At 37.5% G+C, this 21,507-nt stretch overlaps 2 protein-coding genes across 7 annotated transcripts; one reads left to right on the forward strand and one right to left on the reverse strand.

Moving 5' to 3' along the window:
• Positions 1-616: 616 nt before the first annotated feature.
• Positions 617-20,385, reverse strand: LOC104611724 (methyltransferase). 6 transcript variants are annotated; one of them, XR_016079804.1, is made up of 9 exons: positions 20,250-20,385; positions 20,049-20,080; positions 19,503-19,645; positions 18,428-18,494; positions 17,593-17,670; positions 7,666-7,811; positions 6,033-6,113; positions 1,463-1,667; positions 617-1,314 (listed from the first exon to the last, which is right to left on the reverse strand). XR_016079804.1 is itself a non-coding variant. In XM_088893921.1 (8 exons), exons 1-7 carry the CDS (start codon positions 20,305-20,307, stop codon positions 6,074-6,076), a joined length of 564 nt encoding a protein of 187 aa, XP_088750047.1. In that variant the 5' UTR covers positions 20,308-20,384; the 3' UTR covers positions 617-1,314; positions 6,037-6,073. The 6 variants fall into 6 exon arrangements, 2 of the variants coding, with proteins under 2 accessions (XP_088750047.1, XP_088750046.1); XR_002023469.2 differs by having other exon boundaries at positions 1,463-1,521; positions 6,037-6,113; positions 20,250-20,384; XR_016079803.1 differs by having other exon boundaries at positions 6,037-6,113; positions 20,250-20,384.
• LOC104611747 (uncharacterized) lies at positions 888-1,775 on the forward strand. The gene has a single exon (XM_010278945.1). The coding sequence runs from the start codon at positions 888-890 to the stop codon at positions 1,773-1,775; it is 888 nt and encodes a 295-aa protein (XP_010277247.1).
• Positions 20,386-21,507: the final 1,122 nt, after the last annotated feature.

A 21,507-nucleotide genomic window follows, 5' to 3' on the forward strand; every position in this document is an offset into this window, starting at 1 on the left:
CTTGACCGGAAAATGGTACCGATGATGAAGAGGAATACTTTTTCTTCCCTATTTTGACAGAGAATTGAGACACATTGGGTTAATTCAAGGAAACCCAGACCACCACTAACTTTTGTATTAAGAGATAAAAATCCGATATTCTTCATTGATAATTAACAAGACTATAAATAATCGATTATAACGAGTAAATGGGAGCCAAAACTCCTTATTAAAAGTTAATACTGACAGAAAAATAGGAGATAACGGCGAACTGATAACAACTAAGAACAGCAACAGAAAAAAAGATAACTTAAAAAGAAAAGAGTCCTGCTCCTAATCTTGCTCCTGCATTCTCGACGTTGACCACGTCCCCTTGAGTCATGGTGGGTTCGTGACATAGAGACAATCTGACAACAAGCCACTCGTGCATACAAATATAATAAATGCTAATTTTGTCGGTCTCCATCTTCTACTTTATATGTCTTTCTATATCTTTCGAGATCTCAACCTTTACATCTTGACCAAGCTATGTAAAGGTTAGATAATGTGAATAGACAGCTGTGATGAAATTATTAAAGAAGATAATGTGAGATCTGCAGTAAAGCGTGATGGGCAGACAAGGAGAGAAGTGGCACTATTATATGAACATCAAAATCCCATGGTTAATAATTTCACTATTAAAAATACAGATTGTTAGCCAGAGTTGTGACAACATGACCGAATACAGAGGAAGAATCACATTAAATTTACTTGCTATTCACATGTAGTAAGGATGCCTACTTAAAAGATTCTTCTTGCCTCCACCCATCTGTATTTTTTTATGTTTTCTCTTGGTTATAAATAGATGATTGAACCAGAAACTTGTGCACTGCAGAAGTTTTTGGCTTTCCTCATTTTGAGCAAAAAAAATGGCTGGTTATCTTGAAAAATCTGAGAACTGTCAACATGTCCGTTCAAATAGTTTGCCTGCCAGATCACATCCTGCCACTTCTACGATCGAAGAAGAGTTGAACAAATTAAAGGCTTGGGAGGAATTGTCGACATCCAGCTTAAAGGCAGAGACTATATGTGTTGGTCTTTCTGACCTTGGAGATGTGTACGAATGCGTCAAAGATCTTCTTAATTTGCCCTTCACCCAACAAGCTCTCTTCCAGTTCCAAGACCAGAAATGGGTTTCTGAAGTGCTGGATACGTCTGTCAAATTGTTGGACGTGTGTGGAACTACAAGGGACCTGCTACTGCAAATGAAACAGAGTGTTCAAGATCTCCAATCTGGTCTTCGTAGAAGAAAAGGTGAAGAGTCAAGCCTCCAATCCTGCATTGATGCTTTCATCTCTGCGAGAAAGAAGATGAAGAAAGATATTGTCAAGGGTCTTGACATATTGAAGCAAATGGAAAACAAATTTGGATCTTCTCCACATATGGTTTTAGAAGACCATCTATCAATCATAGCTAGAGTACTAAAAGAAGTCAGTGCTATTACCATCTCCATATTTCATTCCCTGTTGTCGTTTATGTCTGTGCCAATGTCAAAGCGGAAGCCTAGTCGATGCAGCAAAGAGATGGTAGTTTGTGAAGTCAATCAGAAGAATGAGGTAGAAAGTGTTGATGCAGCAATCCATGTCATAAGCAAGAGCATTTCAAGGAAAGATGCTGATGTTGAGAAGGTGCAAACAGCAAAGGCAAGGCTGAAGAGTTTGGAAGTCAGCATTGAAGATCTTGACAGTGGGTTGGAGTGCATGTTTGGACACTTGGTCAGGATTAGAGTCACCCTCCTAAACATACTCACTCCCTAGACATTTCTTCATACAATTTTCAACACTCAGACCCATGGTTGGCATCCGCATTTTAAAGGATTTGCCAACGGGTTATATGTTTCAGAAACTACATCTTTGTATTTTATTTGTACACATGAATCAAAATTTATAGTACATCATAACAAGACAATGCAATTCAATTGTTTGACAAAATTGGTTCTTTTGCTTATCTTATTTTACTATTTCAGACTTCACTAATAGATTCCAATTCATGGAGCTGCTGAAATTTTGAGTTTTAAGGCTGTCTGTGACATGCTTTCAGAGAATTAACTCTGATTAGTTTTGTGATTCTAATGATCATTTTAAGTTTGGATGTATAAAAATTGTTCCAAGTAATTCATTTTTGTTTTATTGGCCACAAAAGTCATTCTATGAATTGATTCTTGGGAGCTAAAAATTAGCTTAAAAAAGGGATCATTTTTTGCTTAAAACCCATTCTTCAAATAGTGATTCTTTGTAGCAGAATTTTAACCAAGAATAGCTAATTTGCTTTAACAAATTTAGGTTTCTTTTAATGAAGTGGATCATAACAAACTTAGATCCTGCTTTCATGAATCTAGACCGACAACTATTTAGTGTAAGGAAGACTCTTTTCTCTCTTGAATATATCTTTGAAATATACAAGGACAGAATGTGCATATATGAAGGGGGACCAGTACAACACCAAGGAAGATAAAATGTGATCACATTTGAATCATTTGTTATGAATTAGAAAGCCAGAAATGAAAACTGCACGCAAAAAAGGTTAGACTATTTAGGCTCCGAATTAAGTTACCTTAAAATTTTTTCTCATCAAAATTCTGCCCCAAACATTTAATATGGTCATTAGCCAGCTATAGAGAATTTGCTATTTTTTCTTTTCTTGATAGTAAAACAAAAAAAAAAAGCAAAAAAATGTGAATTCAGCATCCATGGGGTGTTCTACAAAAAGCAAGCCATCGGCCAAAAAAACTGTACAATGTGTGCAAAAACACCCCACAGCCCAGAACAACCCATCCCAACCTCCCGACATTACCAACCAAAACAACACAAACAGGCAGACCCAAAACCAATCACCAAAAACCCAAGACTAGGCAAAATCCACTGAAACCACACCCCAGCCCAACCACCAATAGCAAAAACTCAGATGGGGTTTCTCCCTTGCCCCCCTCTTCCCCTCCCCCGAATACTTTTTGAACCCTAGGTCCTGCCTGGACCACACTATTTGTGAAGAGTCCCAATGATGTATTATATTACTGTAGTCCTTGTTTGTATTGTATTTTCCTTCTTGTTATTTTCTTCTTTAGTCCTGCAAGGGCTTCTCTGTAAATATCTTCATATATATTAAAAAGGAAATTCATTGAAAAAGATGCAGTACATCTCAAAATACTGGTTGTCTAGATGAAACCATCTGCTTAACAGAATTACACTGAAAATGAATCAAAATTACATGGATTCAATTCCAAAGTATTCCAGAAGTTCTCTAACAGATCTTCCTTGTGTACTTGGTCAAACTCTGGAAGACTTATGGCCCAGGCAGAAGTCATATTGTCCACTCCTGCTATCATATATTCTATGTTTTTTGACTCGTCTTCCAATACCCTTCTGTTCCTTTCTTCCCAAATGACCCTACACACTACAGACCCCTTCATTTCATTCCTCCTTACTATGTTGAAGTCCCCACCCACACACCAAGGCCCATCCCACTTTTGTCTTAACCCTTCTAATTCCTCCCACATCTTCTCCTTCTCCCCCTCCTCTTTTTTTTTCAATTCCATATCAAAGTTTTCCAATTTTGTTTTTTGAAGTAAAACCACCTCTGTTTTAAAGCTTTGGAGCAAGTTCCTTACTATCTCCCTCCTCCTTCCATTCCTCAACCCTCTTACATTCCAATTAAGAATCTTCATCCTCCTCCCCCTCCCCCCAAATTACTCGAGCACATCCAACCCTTCCTCTTCTCCTCCCTCCTCATCCCACCCCTTTATTTTTTCAAAATATTCTTCCTTTCTTCTTCTTCTCCTCTCTTTTCATTTTTTCAAACTTTTCAAATGCTATTTTTACAAAGCCTTCTCCTCCCCAGAAGACTAGCCCGAGAGACTTTCCAACCTCCACCTCCCTCTCCACCAGTTTATTAATATTTACCTTCCCATTTTGTATTATTTCCTCAACTTCATGATCCTTTTATATCTGTTCTTCTTTATCTTTATCTTTATCTCCGTTCCTTTCCCCAATCACTGGTCCTTCACCTTCCCCCCCTTGTTCCCCTCCTAATCTCTGTGAAGAGTCTTTGGGTCTTCTTTTTCTATTGTAAACCCTATTTCGTCTTCCACCCCCTTTCTCCTCCTCTCTCAGAGGTCTCTCCACTGAAGTTTTCTCCCCTGTCCCTCCTTATATTTCTTTTCCTTCTTCCCCTTCCTCTCTGATCGGAGTTTCCAGCACCAGAATGCTCGGCACTCCAAGCTGACTTACCTCTTCAACTCTGGGCAATAATACCAGAGTGCTTGCAGTAATCCAAGGGGTGTAGATAGCTAAGGATTTGAATTTTTTTTTTTTTTTTGAAAGGTAAAGTAAGAAATTTATTAATTCAGAAAGAACTCATTACAACAGGAGAGCTAACCACATGTGGCTACTCAGATCATAGGACATGTTACAGATTCCAAATGGATACAGATCCAAACAATTCAGGAACATTCAAATTTTTAAAATCAGGGGCTACAGACACCCAAGAAATCAGCTTGCTGATCGCCTGCTGCACAATCTCCTCAGTGCTCTTAGATTTGTTGCTGAAGACTCTTCTGTTCCTGTCGGACCAAATTACCCACATCACAACCGCAGGAATAATTCTCCAATTTAAATTTCCTTTTTTCTTCAGACCTTGAGAATTCCAGCAAAGCAGCAGATCTTTAACTGAACTTTGCATGACCCAACAAAGACCAACCGCTGCTATAAAGTGGTACCAGACTCTCGAAGAGATAGGACAATGGATACACAGATGGTCTGTGGACTCGGGCAATAAACCACACAAACCACACACCAGAGAGGGCAGCTGAATACCCCTTCTATCCAGATTGAGTCTTCAGAGACATTTGTTCAGCACCATAGTCCACACAAGGAAGATAGACTTCGAGGGAGCACAAGAATTCCACACTTGCTGGTAGGAGAACTCAGTAACCCCTGTACTGCTAAGCTTAACAGTAAGGGATTTGACTGAGAAACAGCCATCCCTACTCCAGGACCAGCTCCATTCATCTTCACCAGAAATGTCTATCGACTGCTCCTGTAAAATCTGCAGTAGTTGCATCTACTGGCTAAAAATTTGGAGATTAGGGATGAATTTGGAGAAGTTGTTTGTGGAGGGGGACTCCAAGCTGGTGATGAGATGGCCAAAAATTCTAGAAACTGTCATCTAGGAGTTTAGGGATGAGATTAAGAAATTTAAATGGTTAATTAGCAATATGATCTTGAAGATTTAACGGGTGAGAAGATTGTCTAATGGGATGGTTGATACCTTATCTAAGCAAAGGGTTAATAGGGATCATTTATATTGGGCTCAGTTGTAATCCGTTTTCCTTTGTTTTTGATGTGAGAGGTGCATCTCATACCTATTCGTGGGGTGCTTGTAATGTTGTATATTTTGTTTCCTTCTAATAAATTTTAAAGTTACTTACCAAAAAGAAAATCTTTTTATCACTTCCTACCTTTGAAGAAATATACAAGTGACTAGACAATGCCAAACTGCCACCTAGAAAACAATCTCCAGTGATAATAATCACTAGTATTAAGAGATGAGAGTGTAGAAAAAAGAAATTCAAATTATGGTTGAAACTGCTCTAAGAAATAGAAAATTGAAATTTTTATAGTGGGTGCACTGGCACCTACTGTATTATTAGGGTGATCAGAATGGGTAAAATGACTATTCCATCCCTACCTCTAAACATGCAGGAGTTACAAATTCACAACAGTATTTTATAAAGCAATAAGAAAATATTAGTTGAAAATGAGATATTTAAAATAGAATTTGTACATATGACAGCACGTTATCTATTTGAGGCACGTAAATCCAACACAACTAACTTCATGGAGAAAGAAGCATCATAGTTGTACAGGGAAACAATGTAATTGTGTTATTATAGAAATTCAATCTATTCAACTTTGAGATGGCATACAAATGAAGTAAAAGAAATATAGGAAAGCATTCAAATTACAGAATGCTTATACAATTAAACGAGAAATTTGAAGATAGCTTTTCAATAATACCTACATATGTAGTTTATTGGGAGGGGATGAGGCAAGAAGCTCTAGTGGTGGTATTTCTGCCCTTTAATAATTGTCCATGCTCTGGAATAAAATGTCAAATTAGAGAATCAGACTAAATAAGTGGATGATAGATCCAATGACACATTTTGAGCAACACAATTCAAACAATTGCTAGTTTATTTAGTCAGTACAATACACCTTAATAAAATTAGCATCAACTTCTGAGGAATGGCTTTAGAAATAGATAAATTTTTTTACGCTTCACAACAATCTGAGGTCTTTATGCATGCAAATATGGGAACAGAGCAATGTTTTCATCCTATCAATTCAGGTTCTGAAGTCTTCAAGGGTTCAAGACAGCATACATGGTATACCAACATGCATTTGATTGAACCTAGGAGTAGCTTTTCACAAACTAGTAGAGCTCGGCTCATGAAAAGCTCGATTTAACTCGGTCTAAATCAAGCTTTGAGTCAAACTCGAGCCCATTCGAGCTTATATATATATATATATATATATATATATACACATGTATAAAAATAATATATAATAAAAATATTATATATAATGTATAATAATAACTAGTTTTTATACTTACTAACTTTTATATGTAAAATAAAAAATAATTTTTTTGTAGGAAGTTTGGCTCACTGTCGAACTCGAGTCGAGCCAAATTCGAGCTCAAGTCTCCAGCTCAAATTAAGCTCAAGCTTGTGCTTGAGGCTCATAGTTTTTAGGTGAGCCAAGCTCAAGTAGCTAGATGTTTGGATCGGCTCAACTCAAATCCACCCTTAATTGAACCCTAAGAAAGACAACAACTCAATATCCCTCCAAGGAAACTTTTTGTACTGAAAGAAAACCATAATAGGGGAATGGAGAGAGATATGGAATGAGGAAGGAGGCCATGAAGGATTTTTTTATGAGGACTGAATTTGGTTGTTAGGAGGAGCTACTAGGGATGAGGTTTGGTACTTGAAAGAAGGGAATCTCATTTAGTTTGACTTGTAGTTTGCTTTTTAGTTTGGGTAGAAGGTTTACTTTAGCTAGCTTGGGAGGTGTTCCCTTGCAACTATTAAGTGGTTGTAATCAGTTTTCTTTTTTATTTTAATAATATTTTTCTTTTACAATCAAAGAAAATTTATCTAATTGAAAGATCCTAACCATCTCATCTAATTAAATGGTTAACATATGCAATTGGTCTCCATCTTACAATAATTTTTAAGATTATAACAATAAAATAGGCATTATTAACTCCAAACCTTCCCCCTCCCCTCCCCCTAACATCCAAAAAGATTATATTTTATGATCTATGTCATGGACTTCTAAAGTATTTAAAATTTTAGAAATCCATTTAGGAACCATTACTTGGTGTAATAGTAAGACCTCAGGCTGGCAAGAATGAGAACATGGATTCGAGTTTGAGAGTGGCCACGTGTGCAAAAATATGCCAAAAATTAGGACCATATCCAATCTACTCCCAAGACCCCGGATAGCAGGGACCAACATTGGACAATGGCCTTTTTATTATAAGATCCATTTAAGTTTATTATAATATTGAATACATAACATAGTAAGTATAAGTTTCAACAATAGAAAACACCTTGAAACAGGACAAAACAAGAAATTTACTTACCTATAAAGTTGTTCGAGAAGCACTAGTAGTGCAATTTGATGATTTAAAACCAAAGATGACAGCTTGATTGTTACATTAGCACGATGACGCAGTTGCTGCCCATGACCATAAGGTCCACCAATGCAAAATGCTATTGTTGATGATCCCTACAAATATGCAAATCACTATAAACTAATTCCCATATGAATCTTCAAATCCAATATTGAGGTTATTTCATTAAACTCATTAAAGCAAACTAGCTATAATAATGGAATATCAGCACAAATGTAGGATTTGAAAGAGGTCTCAACCTGTGACCTGCTATGCCTGACCTAGAAGATCTTATAGATCATAATCAATCCTGAGATATGACATTATCCAATATGAAATGCTATTCATGAACAAGAACTGTAAGGAATTCATAATCCACGTTAAAATGCTCATGATCATCAAAGGCATTGCCCATGATATGGAACCGATCAATAGTGATATGTAATAATGAAACTCAAAAGTTAAGACTATGGAAAGAATGTACTTAATACAATTTTAGAATATACCACACATTAAGCAGACCAACTTTTAAACAATTAATTTGTAAACAAGGAAATTTTCTATCTCAAGTTTTTCAGCTCTGTGTTCTAACATGCAGTACAGAGAGGTGCCCAATGAAAGAGTAAGAAACAAGGAATACAAAATGAGTTTATAAATGCATCCCAAATGGAGAAAATAAGGTGGCAGCTAAGAACCTAGGATAACTTGGTTGTGGAAGGGGACAATGGAAGTGTTGCAAAAGGAGTAGTCTATGAGATGTATAGTGGATTATTGGGTAAATCTGCAAATAGAAACATGTCCCAACTCCTAATTGGTCAGGCCTCAGCACTTTAGTATTTGATTGTGTTACAGCAGGGCAGTTAATTTGGTTGAACATGACCACTCAATGTGGACAAGTTCCTTGTATCTTTGAGAAAAACCTAAGAGATAAGACACCTGCAGTTGATGGGTAAAAGATATCATGAGGATGTCAGAGGAATTTCATGTGGAGGACCACCTTTGTTCTCTGGAGGGGTCTAGAGAATACAAACATGTTAACAAAGGATTTCTACCAATAATTTTTGTCCAGTAGCCTTTACAATATTTTAGCAACACTAGCTTAAGAAGTTATGACACATGGTGAATGAAAAGAAATAATGAAAATCCTCCCAGAGTTGGACCAATTTGTTGTATGCAGTGGGCAATCCAGGAAAGGGGACAAGGATATAAGTTGGCTCGGCATTTTGGTTTCTGAACTTATCAATATTGCTTTGCCTTTCTATGGCTATTTAGATTAGTTGAAGCCTCAATCTACTATTTGAGAGTGCTATTAACTGGTAGGAGGGAAGGTAGTAATTTGGGCTCCATGATTCTGTCACCACATTAGTGACTTCTTTTTTTTTTCATAACATGAAATTTCATTAATTAGAAAGAGTATAGGTATGTTTCCACCAGTAACCAGACCCTATTCCTCTTTTTTCTTTTTTTTTTTTTTGTTTTTCTCAGAACTAAGAATGCATATGTTCCCTTTGCCTTGGATATACAAAAGCTCAGAAAACCCCCATAGCTAGTTTCACCTTTCCTTAGCCAAGACATCAGAAAATCCGTTTGTTGATCTGTGAATCCAAGAGTAAGTTATATTTAGTTACCTTGACATAGCTTTGATCTCCCTTAGGGATATCCTGTAGTGATGTACAAAAAACACCAGGAAACCCCCCAGAATAGCGGGTTTTGGTTACCTTTATCCTTTGCCAAGGCATCAGAAAAGCCTTCTTTTAAGATAAATAAAAAACAAAATTTTATTAAAGAAAACTGTAGAAAATACAACAGGTCACAAGGAATCACCCGAAGACCCCAAAATCAAACTCAACCTCCCCGAAATCAAAAAATCTCAACCAATATCAAAATATAAACTCAAAAACCTCCCATATGCAAAACCCAAAAGAAAAGGCATGGTCCCTCCGAAAGATTTATCTCCCATCTATCTAAAGCCAATCAGGTAGACCACCCAAAGACCCATTACCCAATGCAATCTTCACACCCTTCCTTCCAATCATTCATCTATAGGAATCAAAACCTATTTTTTATTCTTCATTGCTTTTCTTGTCTTTTTTACCCTTTTATTTATGCCAACACCAAATAAATCTCCCCTCAATCTAGCAATACCTTTGAAACTGTCACAATTCGGTTCTTATTTTGGTGCTTAAACACTTAACTGCATTAGGGACTTTCTTATCAATCTTCCTCTTCCCCCCAGATTCATTAATCCTTTCTAGTTCTATTACCGCGTTCTTCTCAAACACTTTCTCTGCTGGCAAGTCCATGCCCTTCTCCCCTTCCACAACTGAACCTCCAAAGTAAGAAATTGGAAAATCCTTCCCATTCTTCACTACAGAATCTTTCGTCGACTCTTCCATTTCCTTAAAAGCATTCCTTGCAAATTCCTCTCCACCCAAGATATAAAGGCCCAATGTTTTTCTTACCTCCAACTCCTTGTCAATGACCATATTCAGATCAGTTTCTTTTTCAACCTCGTGTATTTCATCAATCAAAATCTCGCCTTCCACTTCATCTCCCAAGTCATCTTCAATAGGTAGCATTCTATAAACTCTTTTACTCCAGTGAATCTTTGTTTCCTTCACCCCCAACAGATTTTCTCTTTCCCTAACATCTACTTCATCATTAACCTCACCCATGTTCTACTTCTTCCCCATTCTATCCTCCTCTTCATCTTCATCTACACCCTTTCTAAAATTGCTCGCCCTCTCATCCTTATTCTTTCCGACCAAGCTCTCAGTACCAATTTCCTCTCCACCTGCAGCCCCCTTACCAAACATTTTCCTAATATCATCCCCATGTTGGAAGGGTTAGAAATCAGATTAGACATGACCGAACCAGACCTAATGGTTGGCTGAACTTTTAAAAATTTTCTAACCCAACCCGGAAACCAATTTCCTGATGATTTTGATGTTAGACAGTTATTCCCTTTAGCTCCAATCAGATTGATGTACCTTTTTGACATTTATTGTAAATGAATAAAGTACATAATTGATTCATGTCATCGTGGTGTATTCCTGTGTAATACCCTTAAACTAGACACTTAATGAGACTTGTGTTAGTTTAGAATCTTCACAGCCGTTGGATAGATCTGGGGAAATTTATCCTGCCAAGGCTGACACTAATGTGCCGCCAAGTTGGTTGGGGTGGCTTGTCTCAGCTGCCAGGGTGAGACCTGAGGTACATGTAGTGTGGATTTTCTTGAAACCCTGAACCGGACCAAAATTCCAGTATTGCCCTGGACCTTGGAGATAGATGGGCAAAACTGGAATGTTACACGTGACCCCTAGACTCGATTAATGATACTGCACTAGATGTCGGATTGGGCTTTCTTTGATATGCCAATCAGTGAGATCCTTAGAGGGGGTCAAAACCTGGGTATGTTGGGACAGTTTGAGAATTCATCTGAGTGGGTGATCATAGTGACAAGATCAACCCCTTTGTCGGACAAAGTGAATGATCGGGGATGCACTCTCTCTGATGGAAACCTAAAACTGCCGGTAATCGATTTCAACCGTTGAAATTTGTTTTGCAAAATATATTTATATAGAGATATACATATATATATTATGGTTTCAAAATGTTTGCAAAAGGTTTTAATTCCCGGGATCCATGTGAGTAGAGAGTGCAGCACTGTTCCTTGTAGGCGAGGGAGAGTTCCTCTCTTGTCGGGCAATGTTTGATCATTATGGGCTGAGAGGTTAAGTGTAAAACAATTGAGGGTAATACCTGATGGGCTAATCTTGCATCTGCCCACAGTCCTTGGGTTTTTATAAGGTGGCTTGACCCAAGGACCATTTAGTGTAAATGTTGGGCCCATTAAGAGCCCATGGTGATGGACTTAGGGGTTCACTGTCTCCTATAGTGAATTCGGCCAAGCCTTGTAACAGAGGCTGGGCTGAACCCATGTGGCTGATGTGTAGATCAATGTTTGGGTCCCACGCCATACAAGGAGAGCCAACTGGGCAGTAGATTAGGAGAATAAGTGAGCACATAGACTTAATGGGCCTAAAGCCCAATTCGAACTAGCTTAATAAGATTAATTAAATAGGGGCGGTTCTAGGATTTGGATCAGTAGATAGGATAAGGGATTATCCCTATCCACTTAAAGAGTCCAGATCCAAATAATGATTTGGATTAGGAAACTCCTAATTTGATTAGGAAGGCTGATCTTTATTTGTAGATAAGATAAGGGATTATCCTTGTCTCTTAAAGAGAGTCCAGATCCAAATAAAAGATTTGGATTAGGAAACTTCTAATGGGATTAGGAGATCCTCTCTTTAAGGCTATAAATAGAAGAGCAAGGCAAACCTCCAGACACACCAGAAGAACAAGAGTTCAGAGTTCGCAGATCACAGAGAGAAGAACTCACAATTTGACTGCTCCTGTCTTCTGCTCTTTTCTTCCTGTTCTTGCTGCCCCTACCCAGTTCGATCTCCACCTGAGAGAGTGATCAAGAATCATTCTTGATATTTCTTCTTGGTAGAAGAGGCAATCTGAAGTCATGCTCACCAGCCCTCTACTACATTCTTACTGAAGAGTCATCCTGCTGATTCTGCTTCACCTCACACTGTGACATCTTCAGTGGAAGTAGTTTTTGGTCTTCTCCTTGAGCGTGAACACCTTCATTGGGAGTTATTATTACTCCGTATCAGGTATATCCCTCTCCTCCCTTTGGTTTCAGATCTAGTCCGATTTAGTTTCAAGATTGATCCTTGAAAATGCAGTTTTCTAAAATAGGGAATGCAATTCCCACATGGGTGTTTAAGAAATTTTTGAAATTTTGCCCAACCTTCCTGTAGGGTTCGGCCATCCATATGATGGGTCTCTCATCCCTTCATTTGAAATTTGAAATTTTAGGATTGATCTTGCACTGAACCAAACCAAATTTGAAACCCAAATTAAAAGTAATCATACCTAATACTGAGACCACAGTGTGTAGCTCCCAGAGTGGTAGTTCACACCCAATATCAGACCCAAAATCAGCCTCCAACTGAAGATGGCACAATTGTGTCTACGAAGCCAATTCAACAACACTGTTTCAGCAAAACCGATTTGCTACTTGCTTTGATTGATGTTGTTGTGTGAACCTAGTATCCTTTGATGTTTTTCTTCAAAAAAAAAGTAGAGAACTAATGAGAATCAGCCCCTAACACAGCTAGTTCAAACTAGGGTTTGTGTGAATCGTCTTTCCCCTCTTAGTCCCTTATATAAAGCACTCTCCTAATCCTATTAGGAGTTTATCTAATTTAGATTTGGATCAAGACTTTATCTTTAATTGATAAGCATCATCTTCTTAAGAGAATGGGTGCTCTATACACATTTTCGATCCAAATCACATGTCATGTGATCTCTTAACTAATCATATTAGCAATGCCTTAGGCCCATTTTCCTTAATGGTTCACATCCCAAGGTGTTGCATGGCCACTTTAAGCCTAAACATTGTATGGCATGGGACCCACAAAGGTCTCACACAAGTCCACAAGGATTCAGCCCCACCTCTAGAAGAGGTTAGGCCGAATTCATTGCTCAGGGGCAATGAACCCCTGACCCAATCAGCTTGGGCTCAGTTTGGGCCCAACATTTACACATAAATGATCCTAGGATTCAACCACTCTATGAAGACCCAAGGACAATGGACTTATGTAAGATGAAGCTCATCAAGTAATCAACCCTATAATGGTCTCTTACACCCAACCTCAAGGCCCATAATCATCAAAACACTACTCACAGGAAAGGACATCTTCCCTGACTGCAAAATGCAATGTCACACTCTTTACTCAGATGGATCCCAAGATTAAAACCTTTCACAAACAATCTTCATAAAATAGTAATATAACATATAAATACATTTTGCAAACCATATTTCAAATAGAATTGAAATCCACTACTAGTAGTTTAGGTTTCCATCAAAGAGTGTAAATCCTGATATTCACCTTGTCTAACAAATGGGCCAATCCTATCACCATGATCACCCACTTAAGTAAAACTACCCCAACATACTTAGATATTTTACCCCTAATGGATCTCATTGGTTGGCATATCAAAAATTGTTTAATCCAAAACCTAGTGTAGTACCATAATCAAGTCTGGGGTTAAGTGCAACTTTCCAGTGTTGCCCATCTATCTCCAAGGTCTAGGGCATAACTAGAAATTGGTTTGCATTCTGTGTTTCTTCCAAACATCCACTTGTTGTGCTTGGGATCTAACCCTAGTAGCTAAGACAAGCTGCTCCACTAATTTGGTAGCACACCACCGTCAGCCTTGTCAGGATAAAAACTCCCCAAGTCTATCCAATGGCTGAGAACATTTTAAACTAACACAAGTCTCATAAGTGTCCAGTTTAAGGAGTAACACAGAAACACACCGATTTGAACATAAAACAATAAAGTACTTCATTCATTTACTGATAAATGTTTATGTACATCAAGCTAATTGGAGCTAAGGGCATACACTATCTAACACCCCAACCAATTGTCGACCTACACCATCATCAAAGGACTGATCCCCCTCCAACTCTGTAACCGCACTCCCCTTAAAACTATCTCCCACCACCTGGAGCAACTTTAGTTATGCAACCCTCCATCTTTTCGTCCCAATCGATCATCGAAGAAGAAGAAGATGGACCAAGGCCATCGTCCATCACTACTCAGACTCTTCCAACAGTTGGGTTCAAACCACATGATCAGTTAAAAAATCACATGGGCCACCCTCCCCCACTCGACCAGTCTCCTGACCCAATTCATACCCCTGTTTGTTCCTCCCTCCACCTAAATCAGCCTCATTAATTACATGCTGCTTCTTTTCTTCCTATGGATCTCATTTTAAATGTGAAGGGGCACCCTTTTTTACAATCTCCACAAAAGACATTAAACCTGCCTCTTTCTCTCTATTTTCAATAGGAATTAACAGGTTTTCCTTTTCCAATGAAACCCTCTATCGACGCCCATTCCATTGTCTTCTACCATGCTTCGGACATTCCATTGTTTTCTACCTTGGAGCAGTTCTTCCCATTTAACGGTTCAACTTCTAGCAAAAACCAGACTTTGAACCAAAGACCATTTGCAAGCAAGTTCATGACTTGTGGGAAATCTTCAGAGTTTGAACCAAATCTCTCTGGAACGGTTTCTTTCCAAAGATTGAAAGAAAGCCCCACCAACTGTAAAACAAGACTGCCACCATTGAAATCCTTCTGGTTGCAAGACATGCGTCAAGCTTCCACCATCACCACACCATCTGTCGTAACCACCATTTCCATTGCAGGTAAATCACACTTTTCTCCTTCAAGAAACAGGACTGCCTTTCTGCCATTAAAAGGCCTAAGACTAACAAACTCGAAAAGCTTAAATTTCTCCATAATCGATTTCATGATCCTTCCCTGATCTTTAATAACTTTGTCTGCTGTTAGAACAAAACTCCTTGCCCAGGCCCCTTTCTCCACTTCAATCAACATATTCTGGTTTCTAGAGGAACTTGTCACCATAATCGGTTGAGTATCTTCTTCAGTTGATCTTCCGAACAAGATGTCTTTACCCCTCTAAGTATTTCTTAGTCCTATACCACCGCACCTCTCTTGTATTTGAGTTTTCTCTATACTCAACATAATCTCCTGAAGCCTGTTTGCAAAAAGATGCCACCCAAGTTTCCCTCTACCTTCCAGCACACAGATCATCTTCCTTCTGTTGACACCTGACTGTTCCATAACAGTAACATACCATCCTTTAATGTTCCTCCTGAACTCGACTTCCTATTGTTTTCCTTCAATCTCACAGAACTCTTTCATCCCTATTTTTTGATAGAACGAACCACTCCATTCATGAATCCCTTTAACCAACCAATTGCATCCACAACGACGAAAATGATTGCTTTATTTTTTTCTACGATTTCCACAAACCATTTTTCACCATCTACGCATTCTTCAAAACGAAATTTTTTGGCTTTGATCCCCATGTCCCCTCTCCATCTCACCTTTCTTGTAGACAAGTCTGTAGTCATCTCACCACCGAAAAGAACCTTTAAAACTTTTTCATCTTTCGGAGAAGGCAGGACCTACACAGCTACTGCTTGATCATCGGCATTTGTTGTGTTTTGGTGTTCACTACATGATCCTTCACTTCCACCAACCTACTTCGGCATTTGTTGCATTTTGTTGATCTGTGAATCCAAGAGTATGTTATACTTAGCTCCCTTGTCATAACTTTGATCTCTATTAGGTTGTTTCCGTAGTTCCAAGTTCTCATTCTGACAGTTTTTATCCATCCAACCATTTCTTCTGAATCTCCTCCCTCTACCAATGTTGTAATATTAACTGCCTTACCAATTTAATTCCTTGTAGGGTTTCTAGAAACTCTTCTCTCATAGAGTTTTCAAAGCCTATTGGCCCCAAGAATATGGCTTTGATGTGGCCATGCAATCTCCAGTTACTCCTCAAATGCCAGAACTAGGGTTAAAGCTTAGCCCATCAAAGTTTAGTTTATAAGGATACTTAAGAATTTTGCATGGATGAATCAGCTACCAATTGCCATCTTCTAATACTAATCTCCATGGAGAAAGGATCAATCAATTAGTTTCAAAGTCTTAACCCAAGGACCTTCATTTGCCAAAATGTTCTCCAAGATCTCTTCTTTAGGCCTTGACTTGTCCATGAATATCCTATTGTTCCTCTCCTCCCAAATAGACCAAAGTGCAGCTGCCTAATGTATCTCCATAAGACTCTTCCTCCATTTCTTAGTGGTGAAAGGAACGTACTCTTAAATAAGCTCCCCATCTCAGGGGAAGAGTCAACCTACAACCAAACAAAAAATTATCCTCTCCCAAATCCAAATAGCAAACAAATAGGAGATTAGCATGTTATAAGAAGGCTCTCCACTTGCTAAACTAGGAATGCAAACATGAGAGGACAAGCAGCAACAAGACTTTTTTCCTGAAAAAACTCAAGTATTTATTTTTTTGGTGAAACACCTCCCAATAGAAATCCCTTATTTTAGGTGGCACCAGATGACTCCAAATTTCTTCACCAAAACGAATAGTGAAGCCAAAAATTGGTTTGAAAGGATCTTAAAGAAAGAAGAACAAGAGAAGTACCATTGCATGGTGCTTGACATGCAACTTTGAATACCAGTTGCTTTGCATCCAATCTTTGTTCCCTCTCATATCCTTTTAGGTGGATATTTTGAAGAAATGTCTGGCAGCAAAAAGATTAACTTAATGTTTTCTTCATGTGCAAAGATGATAAAGAAACTGATATCTATTTTTTGAATAATTACTTATTAGAAAGAACTATGTGAGAAGAAAGTATTTCCCTGGTTCAATTGTTTTGGGCTCAGTTGTAATTTATGATTGAGACCTGAGACTGCACCTCATGCCTCTAGTTGATTTGTCCTATTTATGTATCTCTCTTCTTTAGTAATAAAATCTCTGTTATTTATCCAAAAAAAAAGTGTTTCTCTGGGAGAAGAAAAGGGTTGTTCTTTGGGTTGAGTCCAGGAAGATCACGTCTTTGGGGAGATACATTGCTTTGGGTAGAAAGTGTGGATCTTGGAAGTATTTCTTTTGTCTTTGACAATTCATTTAAATTTTGGTATTTTTGTTTGGTATATTCTTTCATTATCACATTAACTTGTGGATGTATTATGTTGACCACATAAACTTTTGTGTTGTTTGTTTTGTTATTTTTCCTTTTGTTTTCTCTAAGTTCATGTTGCCACCAATTTAGCTAGCACAATTGTGCACAACAGAATAACATCCAATATATTCAAGCTGTAATCAACAGATCAGAGGCTTGAGATGAAATGGATGCTTTAAATTGATCTACATCTCAAGCATGTGAATATCTTGTTGGAACTAAAGTGATGTGCATACTGTATTCCCTGCATCTCCCACCAAGTCAGCCATTTGCTCGGATCCAATGTCTGATCCATGCTCATCCAACAAGATAACCTACATAAACATAATAAGAAAATGTAAAGGAAAGCTCAACCTCTCAATCTTCAAGAAACACAACCATGCATAAGTCATGAATGACGGATAATTTTGAATAATTGAGGCTGTTCAAGATACAGATAGTTAAAAAAATATATACAGAAAATTTTCATAGTCAATAAGTCTCTTTTTTTTTTTGAACAGTAACAAGATTCATAATCAATATGTTAAGACAACATAATAAAGTAAACAAAGACAAAATTAAAAAAAAAAAGGAAAGAATCTGCACTGAAGGTACAATGATGACTTGATCACAACCATTTCCCATATTATTCTGTTTTTCTTCTCTCTAATGAAGACAACTAGGTTTAAACATATTAAGCTCCAATTCACTATTATCAAGAGTGTTCTTATCTTATGACTGACCCATAATGACATATGGAAGAGGTGCTGCAGAAAATGCCTCCACAAATGGTGGAGTAAAACATCATTAACTACAATCACTTTATGCAGTTGACAAGAGAAGAAGCTTGTGTGGCTAATGGATATAAAATTTTTGTGGAACTGTGCCAGTTTGGAGTCCAAGACAAGGTGTAACCTAAATGACTGGGAGATTGATTAGGGAATAATATCTACCAAGACTGCAGACCCACCTACCCATCGTTTTGAGTCTTTAGGACTATTTAAATCGAATCACCTGAGTTAGAAGAAAGTAAGACTTTACTAGCAAATTTTCATGTCTCAATCTAGTCAAGTTGGGTTTTTGAGGTCATACCCAATCTTCAGACCTGATGTTTTGCATGGCAACCATATCTTCCCCTTCAATTTGGGCCTTCACATTGCTGCATTGGATGAGTATACAAGAAGAAAATTTATCAGAAAAACAAGAAATTAAGTGATACATGTTAAATGGGATAAACCCATCAGTAAGGTGTTGGTATACAAGATGACTCACATAAACAATTAAAAGAGAATACAACTTCTTCCCATTCCACCAAAAGGGAGAAAAAGTTCATGACAGCAAATCTATTTGAGGCTTGCAGCCAAAAGATATCCTATTTGAGGCAGGGGTTAAAAGAACAAAAGCAGAAATCATGTACACAGACGTAAAATCAAATGCAAAACCTTTAAAGAAAAAACAAAAAAAAAAAAGAGTTGAATTAATCTGCCACCCAAGGATTGAAATATTGATACACCCAATACCAGAAGTTGGATATGGTGCATATCAATATGACTGATACTCTTTTTTTTTATTTTATAAGCATTAGAGGGATACCCTCTATCATCCCAGAGTTTTAAAATCTCCCAACCATGTGTGTATCAGTGTATGCATGCATATCGTGGTGCACCAATACGGATACGACACACCCAATATGGGGCATATCTTAACAATATTTTGACCCTTGCTGCCATCACAATAAATTATATCATAGTCACTAAAACAAAGACTGTACAAGATGGAACAAAAAATCAGAATAGCTTCTTCCTTTACAAATTCCCCATTTTCGACAAAGGGAAAGAAAGTCCATGCCAGCAAATTCATTCAGAGACTGGAGAAACAAAGACCATAAAATGACATACACATACACAAAGAAGGTACCAGCGGGATCAGAAGTCAGTGCATATAATTACAACTGACAAGTCCCCCTACCCACATTTGCCTAGCAAAAAAATAATAATAAAATAAAATGAAAAGGAGAAAATTCATATATACATGATATCAAACATAACCACCACAATTAGTCTTCCATCAAGGGAAACTATAATTCAAATGTAAATGCTAAAATTTAGAAAAAAAAAAAATGTCTCAATAAGAACGAGTTAGACTTAATAGAAAGGCAAAGACATACGAAGTATTTTTAGGATTGGATCGTATTTGAACATCCTCGACACTGCAATAATGCTTGAGCTTCTCTTTGTACTCTTCAACCAAGAGTTGAACCCCTGGTGATCTCCTTTTCCCTACTGTTAATATACGTACAGGAAGTGGTCTCTGCCAATCACATAGGATATCATATTGTGTCAAAAGCCTTACAAAGAAGCTCTCTTATCATTATCCAATGTCAAAATAATTTGGTTCAGTTCATTTATTACTTCAATTTCACATGTTCAACCAACAACAAATCAAGCCAGTAAGAAATCGATTGAATTCAGATACAGTTTAAATGGGTTGATCTCAATTCACCCAGGCACAACCCTACATTTGGCATCTCAATTTGGATTTTTTCTTAAAATATGTCTAGATAATGCTACTCTGGTTATGGAATGGAATGAAAATGGTATGTCGGAATGAGTTCAGAACTTCAAACTTCATCAGTTGAGCATGTTTTATGTGAGAAATGGAACTAAACTTAAAAAAAAAAAAAAAAGGAGAAAATGTGTTGCAGAGACTTTACCACCGATTGCCCCGAGTATTTACTTCGTCTACCTGATTAATTCAGCTAAACCCAAGTAAGAAATATCCACAGAAAAGCCAAAAATGCAGAATTTAAGATATTTTTCGATCTTAAAAGCTCTCTGTATGAAGCCATGACTGAATAGAAACGAAAATTGAAATAAAAAAGAAAAAAAAAGTAACTGGATATTATTAGAAGAACCTGGAGAAGGAGTTCGTTCCTTCGCACAAAAATGACCGGATTGTATTGATATTATCATCGAGACGGAATGATGAACAAGACAGAGAGCTCAAATTGCTTTCAGCTCTGCAAAAGGCAATCCGACAGTGTAGATGTTGCGGAAGTTTTTAAGTAGTGGTGTCATGGGCCAGGCCGGGTCTGGGCTTAAATTACAGGCATTCTTGAGCCTATTTGGGTATTTTGATTTTAAGGCTACGTTTGGTTTGAAGGTTTCTCTACTTTTTCTTTCAAACCAAACACAGCCTTAACTTACATAAACAAATTTGGACAATTGATACACATATTTGGGTATCACAAATTTTGAATAAACTGATTCAACCTTCTTCTTAAAAAATGATTTAGAGAAAGATGGTTAGGAATCATTTCGAGGCTTCTCCCGTCCTTTCAAGGCTGCAGCTTTTTGGTAGTTAGATCTTTTTTTAATCAAACGGGAAAAGATCAAAATGCGGGCTGCCGAACTTCTAAAAAACCAACAGCCTGCGTGAAAAGATATGTCAAACGGGACCTTAATTTTTCTATTTCAAGTTCATATATTCCAATTCATTATTGTTGAATATATCATTTGGCACCATTATTGATGTATCTTGGCTAATTGTTGAACCATTCATCATGTAAAAAAAAAGCGGTAGGCATCATTGTTTAGAAAACTAGATCAGACCTAAATACCCCTTGAAAACCATAATTCATGAAAAGCCGATTAACTAGCCAATTTAACCAAAAACTAATGAATTTGTCACAATTTTATGAAACCAAACCCAGGTAACAACATGAATAGAAACTTCAAATTGCGATAACAAGACTTGAACCCAAGACCTCATATTTATGTGTAATGCCATGTTATCATTAATCCAACTCTTTATTGCATTTAGTTATGCCTCTTTAATTCATATGTTCCTTTAATGCATCCGTATTTCAAAGAAAATGTGAGTTAAGAGACTTGAACCTTGGTCATTTATTTTAAAAGTTAACCACTTATCCATCACATGCAAATGCAATAATATTTGTAAAATATATTAAGTATAGTATTATATGACTTGTAATGTGTGTACATGCCACATCATCATGGTTCGATCTCTGGTTTGACCACAGTTGAACCCCTAAACCTCTGCCTTTTTTAGTTCTATGCCCTGTCTGGTTCTCTAAACATTGATTGCACTCTCCACACCCATGTCATTTTCCTTATTGGCTACCACTATTGCCCCAAAATTAAGCTCCAACC

This window comes from Nelumbo nucifera, chromosome 8 (genome assembly GCF_055504915.1).
Source record: "Nelumbo nucifera cultivar China Antique chromosome 8, China Antique-T2T, whole genome shotgun sequence".
NCBI classification, from domain to species: Eukaryota; Viridiplantae; Streptophyta; class Magnoliopsida; order Proteales; family Nelumbonaceae; genus Nelumbo; species Nelumbo nucifera.

What these genes read in the sequence shown, in the direction of transcription:
- LOC104611747 (XM_010278945.1), top strand. Translation starts at nt 888, where the DNA reads ATGGCTGGTTATCTTGAAAAATCTGAGAACTGTCAACATGTCCGTTCA.
- LOC104611724 (XM_088893921.1), bottom strand. Translation starts at nt 20,307, where the DNA reads ATGATAATATCAATACAATCCGGTCATTTTTGTGCGAAGGAACGAACT. An exon ending in AATACTCGGGGCAATCGGTG is followed by an intron (nt 19,646 to 20,048) that starts GTAAAGTCTCTG and finishes TGTGATTGGCAG; the next exon opens with AGACCACTTCCTGTACGTAT. An exon ending in CTTCTCGAACAACTTTATAG is followed by an intron (nt 6,114 to 7,665) that starts GTAAGTAAATTT and finishes ATTTTATTCCAG; the next exon opens with AGCATGGACAATTATTAAAG.